At 45.6% G+C, this 10,630-nt stretch overlaps 1 protein-coding gene across 1 annotated transcript; it reads right to left on the bottom strand.

Annotated features, from left to right (window-relative positions):
- Positions 1-219: 219 nt before the first annotated feature.
- LOC132591156 (zinc finger protein ZFP2-like) lies at positions 220-9,672 on the bottom strand. Its single transcript, XM_060271132.1, has 6 exons — positions 9,491-9,672; positions 8,676-9,183; positions 8,412-8,493; positions 8,057-8,139; positions 7,659-7,785; positions 220-2,089 (listed from the first exon to the last, which is right to left on the bottom strand). Exons 2-6 carry the CDS (start codon positions 9,090-9,092, stop codon positions 846-848), a joined length of 1,953 nt encoding a protein of 650 aa, XP_060127115.1. The 5' UTR covers positions 9,093-9,183; positions 9,491-9,672; the 3' UTR covers positions 220-845.
- Between the last annotated feature and the right edge of the window lie 958 nt (positions 9,673-10,630).

Raw genomic sequence — 10,630 nt, 5'->3', positions numbered from 1 at the left:
GTAGCTTCGAGAAATAACCTTTATTAAAAAACACAGAAGCTTTTCTTTTGGAAATTATAGGGACAGAACGACCTAAAGGCTATAGAAATTTATTCATGTATACTACAGTAAAGGAAGAATGGATACAAAAAATTATGGGATATGCAGAAATGGCGATACTTACCGGAAGAATAAGAAACCAAGAGAACAAACGTTTTATAAAAGAACGGAAATGGTTTATTTAATATTTAGAGATCAAGTATAAACAGATAAAACAATTGAGAAGATCATTGTAATAATTTGCAGTTTCGTAAGAGTATATATTTTAAAGTAGATAATGAAATGAGCCAATTAAATGAATTTGGATATGCAGAAGATATTTTAAAAAATAAATGGAAGGAACTGCAGAGAGAGGAAGTCAAGTTTTGAAATGTTAAAATGATTGTAAAATGGATGAAATGTATAAATCTGGAAAGTAAAAATCAAATTTATAAAGAAAGTAAGAAAAGGAACTTGTAATATCTGGCTTTACCGGTTTAGATCTGGTGCTCGGTTGCTGAATGACAAGAACATTCTTCCAATCCTTGCCCACATACTAATCAAAGTCTCCCCAAATAATAATCCTATACAACTATTGCAATGACACTCCCCCAACACCTCATTGGTCGGCGAGGTTTGGAGGCGGCCTTGCCGCGCCACGCTGATTGGGCCAATCCCAGCTCCGTCAGCATTGTGAAGGGAAGGCGGATGGTGGCAACATCAGGGCCTCTGGGGCGGCGGCAGGGGCGGCTGTCAGAACTGGAGGTGGGGGGCCTGCCGAGTGTCACACCCCCCAGAATGGCATCCGGGGCGGCCCGTCCCCCTTGCTACGCCCCTGGTTTTTCCCCTGTATGAATTCGTTGATGGGAAGAGAGGCTATCCCTCTCCCGGAAGCTCTTTCCACATTCCAAGCACTGAAAGGGTTTCTCCCCTGTATGAATTCTTTGATGGGAAGTGAGTTTTCCCTTCTGACTGAAACTCTTTCCACATTCCAAGCACTGATAGTGTTTCTCCCCTGTATGAATTCTTTGATGGGAAGAGAGCATGGCACTTTGAATGAAGCTCTTTCCACATTCCAAGCACTGATAGGGTTTCTCCCCTGTATGAATTCTTTGATGGATAGTGAGACTATGCTTCCAAATGAAGCTCTTTCCACATTCCAAGCACTGATAGGGTTTCTCCCCTGTATGAATTCTTTGATGGGAAGTGAGATTTCCGCTTTGATGAAAGCACTTTCCACATTCATGGCATTGAAAAGGTTTCACCCCTGTATGAATTCTTTGATGGGAAGTGAGAGTCTTTCTGTGACTGAAGCTCTTTCCACATTCCAAGCACTGATAGGGTTTCTCCCCTGTATGAATTCTTTGATGGATAGTGAGACTATCCTTCCAAATGAAGCTCTTTCCACATTCCAAGCACTGATAGGGCTTCTCCCCTGTATGAATTCTTTGATGGGAAGTGAGTTTTCCCCTGTGACTGAAACTCTTTCCACATTCCAAGCACTGATAGGGTTTCTCCCCTGTATGAATTCTTTGATGGGAAGTGAGATTTCCTCTTCCATGAAAGCACTTTCCACATTCATGGCATTGAAAAGGTTTCACCCCTGTATGAATTCTTTGATGGGAATTGAGATTCTTACTGTGACTGAAGCTCTTTCCACATTCCAAGCACTGATAGGGTTTCTCCCCTGTATGAATTCTTTGATGAGAAGAGAGCATGGCACTTTGAATGAAGCTCTTTCCACATTCAATGCACTGATAGGGTTTCTCCCCTGTATGAATTCTGTGATGGGAATTGAAACTGTTTTTCCAAATGAAGCTCTTTCCACATTCCAAGCACTGATAGGGTTTCTCCCCTGTATGAATTCTGTGATGGGAAGTGAGACTGTTTTTCCGACTGAAGCTCTTCCCACATTCTGAGCACTGATAGCCTTTCTTCCCACTCTGCTTTCTTCGACTGGAATGGGAGCTCTGACTGAAGCTCTCTCCACACTCCCAGTCTTGATATGGATTCTCCACTGTGTGGATTTTGTCAAGGTCTCCCCCATTATTCGTTTCCAATTCATCACCACCTACAACACAGAGAGAAACTAATTAGATCCTCTGGAAGAAACAGAGTCCCCAATTTTTGAAGAATGGGTCACGGACTTTGTTGACCAGATCTCACGGAACTATTTATGGGAACCAGAGGTCAAAAAGTCTGGCTCTTTTCAAGGACGGATTTTGTTTGCCACAATCATGAAATCCACTCCAACTCTGACATTGGTCTTCCATTTGAGAAATGGGCAGAGGCTAAAACAAAAACCAAAAACCTGACAGAAGTTGCCTCAACTTCCCTAAGAACTCTGTTTGTGAGTGTTGCCTCCAAAATGTTATGGAAAGGGTGACTGTCACTCCAGGAGGCCATTTTCCCCTTAGGTCTGTTCTCAACTGTTGAGTGAGAGAGAGATTTTCTGTGAGAGCAGCTGCTGCTTGTTTTATATGGAATAAATGTACAAATAATCAAAATCAATAAAGAATATATATATATATATATATATATATATATATATATATATATATATAATAGATAGAAGCACATGTAAACATGTTTTAGTATATAAAGCGATGTAATGTGTTCTGCTTAAACCCTAAACAGAGAATCTTGCGCAGTTTTTCCTAGGAGAGAAAAAGAGCTATCTTTTTTTAAGGGTCAAACAAGCCGGGGCAACCTCCACGCATATAAATACCACAGAAAATGGGCTTTGGGCCCACAAAATCCAGAAAACCATGAATAATCCAGAAAGGCCGATGCAGAGTTGTAAAGAGACAAGTTTTACCTCAGAAACTGACCTTAGCCCTTGGGCCCACCTGATCCCAGTGTTCTCTTAATTATTCTCTCAGAAACAAAATTTAAAGGCAGATTGAGAAGTATAAAAAACATTTTAGGCTGGAAAGTGGAAATTTTACATAGTGGAATAGGAGGCTAAGAATAGCATTAGACAGCCTTGAAGTGATATTATATATTGAGGCCGATGTCTCACCACCAGAGAGTTGATTCACAATTTAGAGAAAGTTTTTGGATTTACAAGAGGACTTCATAATTTAATAAGAAACTTATTTGGTCTAAAACATGAAGGAAAGAAAGATTGCCAGAGTCATATGAAAGAATTTTAACTATTACTGAAAAGTTAAAGCTGGCAGAATATTATGAAAAACAGAAAGGGAGTAATATTCTAGGATCTTTTGTAAAAGAAAATGACGTACTCATATCCAGAATGGATGGCAATCCAAATTTAACACTCTAAATTAACAGAGGAATGCATTGAAAGGGGGGAAGATTATTCATTAAGATTCTCTAACTCAAGCTTCATTTCTCGGAGAAGTAACAAGGGCACTCATAAAAAGATTATTTTCTACAACTGTAATAAAGGCAACGGCAAAAGGCAAAGGACGCCTGGACGGTTAAGTCCAGTCCAAGGCGACTATGGGGTTGTGGCGCTCATCTCGCTTTCAGACTGAGGAAGCCAGCGTTTGTCCACAGTCAGCTTTCTGGGTCATATGGCCAGCAGGACTAAACTGCTTCTGGCGGAACAGAACACAATAACGGAAACCAGAGCAGCGCACGGAAACGCTGTTTAACTTCCCGCTGCCGTAGTACCTATTGATCTACTTGCACTGGTGTGCTTTCAAACTGCTAGGTTGGCAGGAGCTGAGACCGAGCAACGGGAGCTCACCCCATCACGGGGATTCGAACCGCCGACCTTCTGATTGGGAAGCCCAAGAGGCTCAATGGTTTAAACCTCCATGCCAGCTGCACTCTTGCAGCTGTAATAAGGAGGGACATACAACCAAGTTTTGCAGAGCTCCAAAGGTGAAGAAATCTGAAAGGATGTAATCAAACGGCAACCGAGCCAGAAGATACCGTTATCTTGTTCTACAGCAGCTGCGTCTGTCAGATGAGAAGTCAGAAGTGTGGTCGGTTGACTCAGGAACATGTTTGTGTGTCACAATGTAACATTCCTTGGTGGTATGAGAAATGTTAACTATTTTGTGGAGGGTTAAATGTTAATAACTAATGGTAAATCATAGAATCATGTCAACTTGTCAATCACTGCTGTGCAGAGAGTGGGCAAACGGTTCTCTCATAGAATCATAGAATAGAATCATAGAGTTGGAAGATACCACAAGGGCCGCGGACCTCCAGTTGGTCGTGACGCCATCGAGGTTGGAGGTCCGTTCAGCGGAGCGGACCTAGGCACTTTGAAGAAGGGGAGAATCGCTCCAGCGAAGCGAATTCCCCCGGAAACCCCCAAGTCGAGCGTCTTGGGGCCAGGTCGTCTGGCGGGCGTCAAAAGCGGGCTCTCCCCCCCCCCCGGCAAGGCTCTGTTTTGAGCCCCCAAGAGTGGGGGGATTGGAGCTGCGACGCGGCAGACATTAAATCCCTAACTTCAAAGTGCGACGCTGCAGAACTACGAGGCTACAGCGGCCAATTCTCTCAAAGAATCTGGATTAAAATTGTGAGTAGAGCCTATCGGACTTTAATATGGATTTAAATTTGGATAATTCGGAGAAGGGAAGAGGCTTAAAAACGGGAGTCGGTCTCTACCCACTGAGAAAGCTAGAAGCAGTGTTTGAGCCCTAAGCCAGGGGAAAGGATATAGAGATTCAAAATTTTAAAGGAAAGACTTTAACTTCCCCACCTAAGGCAGGGTGAAGGGGGGGAGAGTTATCGGACTAAAAAAAAAAACCCCTGCAAAAGTAAGAGGGAGCAGTCTGGAAAAACCCCCTCCCAACCCGGGATTCGGCACCCCAAGAGAAGCAGCCAGGATTAATGAAAGGAAAGACTGACAGCTGTCAATAACAAAGTTAAATTGGCCTGCGTTGGAATAAGAAGTGATATGAATGTGGAGCTACAAGAAATTTGGATCATTTTTTAGCCATGTTGGACCCTTTTGCCTTGGAGTTGGAGTCTCCATTGTTCTTTGTCCTCTTATCTCTTTTCTGCCCTTGAGCTGGGAAGAATGTCAACATCTGGAACATCTGCTTTCCAGAGGACAGTGTTAGAATCGTTAAAACTGTTGAGAGACCTTGCAATCGGGCAGCAACAATTTTCTGCACAGTTAAGAAGCGTCAGAGAGCAATACCAGGAAGCGAAAGAAATCATTCAGAATGGGACTGACAATACGAAACCAATTACTGACAACAAAATGCAAGAACATATAGAAGAGGAAGAAGGAATCATTGAACAAGGAGGAGAAAATGACCAGGACTCTCAGGACCAGGACTTTCATGATAGCCCTGATTTGCTTAAGTTGGAAGAACAAGAATTGGAACTGATTTTTTGAGAAGTGTGGGAAAATGTGAATTGGCAAGGGAAAGAGTTTGTGGAGGGGGGGGGGGGCAAAAAGAAAGGAGGCCTAAACTATGGGTGGCAAAATGGGAGAGAACGGGAGTGGGATGAAGGGACGTTGAATTTCTTAACTAGAGGGGGAAATATGGTTATGAAATTTGGACTGTACTAAGGAACTGCTGCATCAAATGGGGGAATGAATCTAGGGGAGAGGAGGAGGTATGGTATAATTAAGGATAAAGGAAAATATTTGGAAATAAAGAAAGGATTAATTTCATTAAATTCTTCTTGGAGCATAGATCAGGCTAGGGAAGAGAAAATATGATATTAGACAGAAAAGAAAAAGGAGACAAAGATTTGGGAAAAAAAGATTACCAGCAAGAAGGTTTTTGTAAAAGAGAAGGAGTTAAAATTGGGTTTTATGAAACTGTTATGAAAATAGAATTTGGATAATAATGAAAATCAGTTGGGGGACATCTGGGGAAGTCATCAAAACAATGTTAAGTAGTTTAGGAATTTGAAAAATTGATATGTTGTGTCCTTTATGTTGTATGTCTAGGGATAAATAGTTGGGTGGGCACCCACCTGCACCTCTCCCTGCCATACTAGAGCCTCTCGGTGGCAGGGGGGGTTCTGGGGGGGGGAGGGGAGGGATGGGGACAAACCCAATTATAAAATGGACCACCTTCGGCTGCCCACTTTTCGGGGGACTCCCTCGTGGCAGGAGGGGGCCTGTGAAGGGGGGTTAGAAGAAGGTGGATAATATGTTCGGTATGTATGTTTGTTTGTCTGTTTTTTCTTTATTATGTAAAATCAATAAAAATTTATTATAAAAAAAGGGAAGAGACCACAAGGGCCATCCAGCCCAACCCCCTGCCAAGCAGGAAACACCATCAAAACATTTTTGACATACGGCTGTCAAGCCTCTGCTTAAAGACCTCCAAAGAAGGAGACTCCACCACACTCCTTGGTAGCAAATTCCACTGCCGAACAGCTCTTACCGTCAGGATGTTCTTCCTAATGTTTAGGTGGAATCTTCTTTCTTGTAGTTTGAATCCATTGCTCCATGTCTGCTTCTCTGGAGCAACAGAAAACAACCTTTCTCCCTCCTCTATATGACATCCTTTCATATATTTGAACATGGCTATCATATCACCCCTTAACCTTATCTTCTCCAGGCTAAACATACCCAGCTCCCTAAGCCGTTCCTCATAAGGCATCGTTTCCAGGCCTTTGACCATTTTGGTTGCCTTCCTCTGGACACGTTCCAGCTTGTCAGTATCCTTCTGGAACTGCGGTGCCAAGAACTGGACACAGTACTCCAGGTGAGGTCTGACCAGAGCAGAATACAGTGGTACTATTACTTCCCTTGATCTAGATGCTACACTCCTATTGATGCAGCCCAGAACTGCATTGGCTTTTTGAGCTGCTGCATCACACTGTTGACTCAGGAACACTTCTCTGTGTCACAATGTAGCATTCTTTAGTGGTATGAGAAATGTTAACTATTTGGTGGAGGGTTAAATGTTAATAGATAATGGTAAATTGTAATATTGTGAGTCAAAGAATTTATAAAAGTGTAAGGGGGAGACAGTATAGAGAGCCTCCCCCGTGCATCAGAAGTAGCTCCTCCCCAAGCAGTGATGAAAGCGAAGACGCTGAGGAAGCCTGTCAGGAAATGGAGGGAGAGGGCCGGGGCTCTGGCAGCATGGGAGAGACCCGGCCACACAGGAGGGAGGAAATGGAGGGGGAAAGGGGGGAGAAGGAAAACATGGAGTGTAGACCCTTTCCTCCGGTCCCAGAATCACGCAGGAGAAAAAGGGGAAGAAGGTTCACTGTCCCAAGACTCTTATGTTGGCGGAAGTCAAGGGGAGGGGCAGTGCCGGATTCTGCATCGGAATGAGCAGACATGCTTTTACACACCTGTCTCACTGTAAATAGACTGCACTAATAAAAACTGTTTAAAAACCGGCATGTGGACCGTCGTTACTCTAGAGTAGTTGCAAGAACCCCTGACAAAAAGAGTCAACCGACCCGGGACAACTTCTGTGCATATAAATACCACACGGTGAAGCTGACATTTAAGAAGGCCTGGTTAGTTCAGACCAGCCTGGTCATTGTTTTAAAAGGCATAACTGGAAGAAGAATATTCACAGAGTAAACCGTTGATATCCCCCCATTTGGGGTTCACGGTGGGGATGTTAGAATTCAAGACACTTGCCGAGCTCCATCAATATATTGGTGATTCATCACATAGAGCTACGCATGGAATTTCAAAACAGATATTGTGATCCAGCAGGGAACCTTACCGAGAGAGTCCAGGATCCCACGATTCTCCTCCATGACTTCCTTATGCAGAGCTCTCTGGTCAGGATCCAGCAACGCCCATTCATCGTCCGAGAAACAAACAGCGACATCGTCAAAGCACACTGGAGCCTAAAAGAAAGAGGGAAATGTCCTCTTAGACAACATAAAGATGATCTCGCCTGAAATATGGCAAGCTTAGCTTAGAAGCTTATATTGGCATTAAGTGTTAAATATTATGAAGAAAGTGGCAAACTCTGATAAATAATTATAGCGCCATTTCAGCCTTTGTGAGGAGCCACTTTGACAGAAGCCAAGGAAAGGAGAGAGATTTGTTCGGCTCCAAGGCAAACTGGCTGCCCCACCCCTCGGCCTCTTTCCCCACACGTTTCCATCCCCCTACCTGATCTGGTTCCACAGCCGCTGCTTCCCCTTTGCCACCATGAAAAGAGGGAGGAGGAGGTCTTGATGCCATTGTTCCCTCACCTGCAAGAGACAAAGGGAAGTGGGAAACCCAGAACATATGATTCTCTCTGAGGTTCAGCTGTGCATCTCAAACTACAGACGAGCCTCAGAAAAAAGTCTAACCTGCCAAACATGTTTCAACACTTTAACCCATATTTTATTTGTGTCAAAATACTGTCTCTGCTCCTCTGGGCTCTTGTTTCCATATGTCTCCCATCAAAACATGAAAAGAACCCAATTATTAGTTCCAAAATGCACTAAATATTACAGAGAAAAAGCTCCTTCTTCCTTACCCAGTGGTCTCTCTCTGGTGTCCAACAGAGTCCTCTCTGCCTCAGAGGAATCGGGGCCCATTTCTATAAGCAGATTCTTTCCCTGAAAGAGCAACACGGATTCAAAACAGAGAATGAGGGATTAGAAAACAACAACTTGAGGGGTATCAGATCTCATTCCATGGATCCTATTTATAAAGGGATAGGACATTAGTACTGCATTTTGGGATACTCTCCCTCTTGTTTGGAAGTCCTTGGGAGTTTCCAGAGGAAAGTCTCTCTCACCTGCTTTCTCTCTTCCTGCTTCCTCTCCTCTGCCTGACTCAGGAGGAAATCTTCAGCCAGGGCCACTGCCTGGGAACTGGTCTCTGCTCCACATTCCCTCACCCAGCTCTCCATCTCCGGGGGAAGGACAGCCAGGAACTGCTCCAAGATCACCAGGTCCAGCATCTCAGCTTTCGTGTGCCTTTCTGGCTTCAGCCACTGACGGAAAAGGCGGTAGAGTCGGCTGCAAACCTCTCGGGGTCCTTTGGCCTCCTGGTAGCAGAACTGCCTGAGCTGCTGGCTCTGCACATTGGAGCAAAGAGTGTCTTCCTCACCCAGGATCCTTTGCATGGAGTTTTCCCAGAATCCCCCACTTCTCCCAGTTTGCATATCATGGTCTCTTCCCACTTCAGGGCCAGCTGAGTCTTGCTCCTCCATCTGGGCTCTCAGGAAGCCTCCAAGAGATCGGAGGGAATCCCTTGGTCTTCTGCCAGGTTCTTTCTGTGCGAATCAGAGGTGCCAGCAAATCCTACAAAAGCAAATGTGTTGCTCTGTTGTAAAGTTGATAAACCATCAGGAGAAGTAAAACATTCATTGAACAAGCCTTCATGCTCAGAAAAACGAACTAACTATTGGCCACCCACTAACCTCTCTGTGCTCTCAGGAAGAGATCGGAGGGACTCCCTTGGTCTCCTGCCACCTTCTGCCTGCCTGATCTAGAGGGGCTCACAAATCCTACAAAGCAAATCCATAATTCTGTGATAATAAAACTGATGAACCGCTAGATAGAAGCAAGAGGTTCCCTGAGCATGTGTGGATAATAAGACAAGACTTACTAGGAATCAGGGCAGGGATGCCTTTTTCTTCCCTGCTTCCGCTTCTAGTGAGGGGTCCCTTGCTTCTTTGGGGGGGGGGTTGAAGTGGGTCTCCCAAATGGAGCATCTCTGGGGTGTGTGTGTGGAGATGCACGTGGTTCCTCCTCCCGAGGAGGAAGGAGAGAGCGGTGCTCCGCTTGTGCTCGGCTTGCCAAGGGTTAAAAGGAACAGAGCTGGATTCCTAGAGAGGACAGGAAGTGGAGGTGCGGGGAAGGGGAGGTCCTCACTCGCCAAGGCCAATCCCTGCTTCCGTCTCCCTCTCTCTGCCTGGGGGGTGAGTCTGGCCTCCCTTTCCCTCCGGGTGCAATGGGGAGGTGGGGGTCCCAGGGCTGCATGCAGGGGGGGAGGGTGCGGGGGGGCTGGTCAGAGCATGCATGGGGCGCCCCCCAAAAAATCTGGGTGCAGACCATCCAGGGAGGGGGCCGGGGGGCCAGGGCTCTGCCCCGCTCTTCTTGCTTGGCCCCCGGGCTCCGCTTGGCCATAGCTGCCAAGTTTCCCCTTTTCTCACGAGGAAGCCTATTCAGCCTAAGGGAATTTCCCTTTAAAAAAGGGAGAACTTGGCAGCTATGCGCTTGGCCTGTTGGGGAGGGAGGGGGTCTTGGGGGGGGGGGAAAGAGGCTGCAGATAAAGCCCCGGGCCAGGGGTCAGCAAACTCTTTCAGCAGGGAGCCGGTCTATATACTTTTAAAAATATATATGAATGAATTCCTATGAATGAGATGAATGAAATACATTTTAAATAAAAGGACATATTCTACTCATGTAAAAACATGCTGATTCCTGGACCGTCCGCGGGCCGGATTGAGAAGGCCATTGGGTCGCATCCGGGCCCCGGGCCTTCGTTTGGGGACCCCTGCCCTGGGCTCTCCATAAAGAGTTGAGGAGGGAGAGTATTCCTCCTCTTCACGAGGATTCATATAGATGTTGAACAGCCCCACATTGAAGGCTCCCCAGGGCTGAAAGCCCCCCCCCCCAAGCAACCCCCTCTGGGAATGCCCATCCCAGTAGGACCAGGACCAGCGCAAAGGGGAGTCACCCACCCCTAACTGGGGCAGAGAGGTTGAGGAGAAGGAACAGGGCCATGTTTCCCATTATGTGTCTC

This window comes from Zootoca vivipara, chromosome 2 (assembly GCF_963506605.1).
Source record: "Zootoca vivipara chromosome 2, rZooViv1.1, whole genome shotgun sequence".
Taxonomy (NCBI): domain Eukaryota; kingdom Metazoa; phylum Chordata; class Lepidosauria; order Squamata; family Lacertidae; genus Zootoca; species Zootoca vivipara.
Note: the sequence above shows the minus strand (reverse complement) of the source record. Positions and strands in the feature narration are given on the sequence as shown.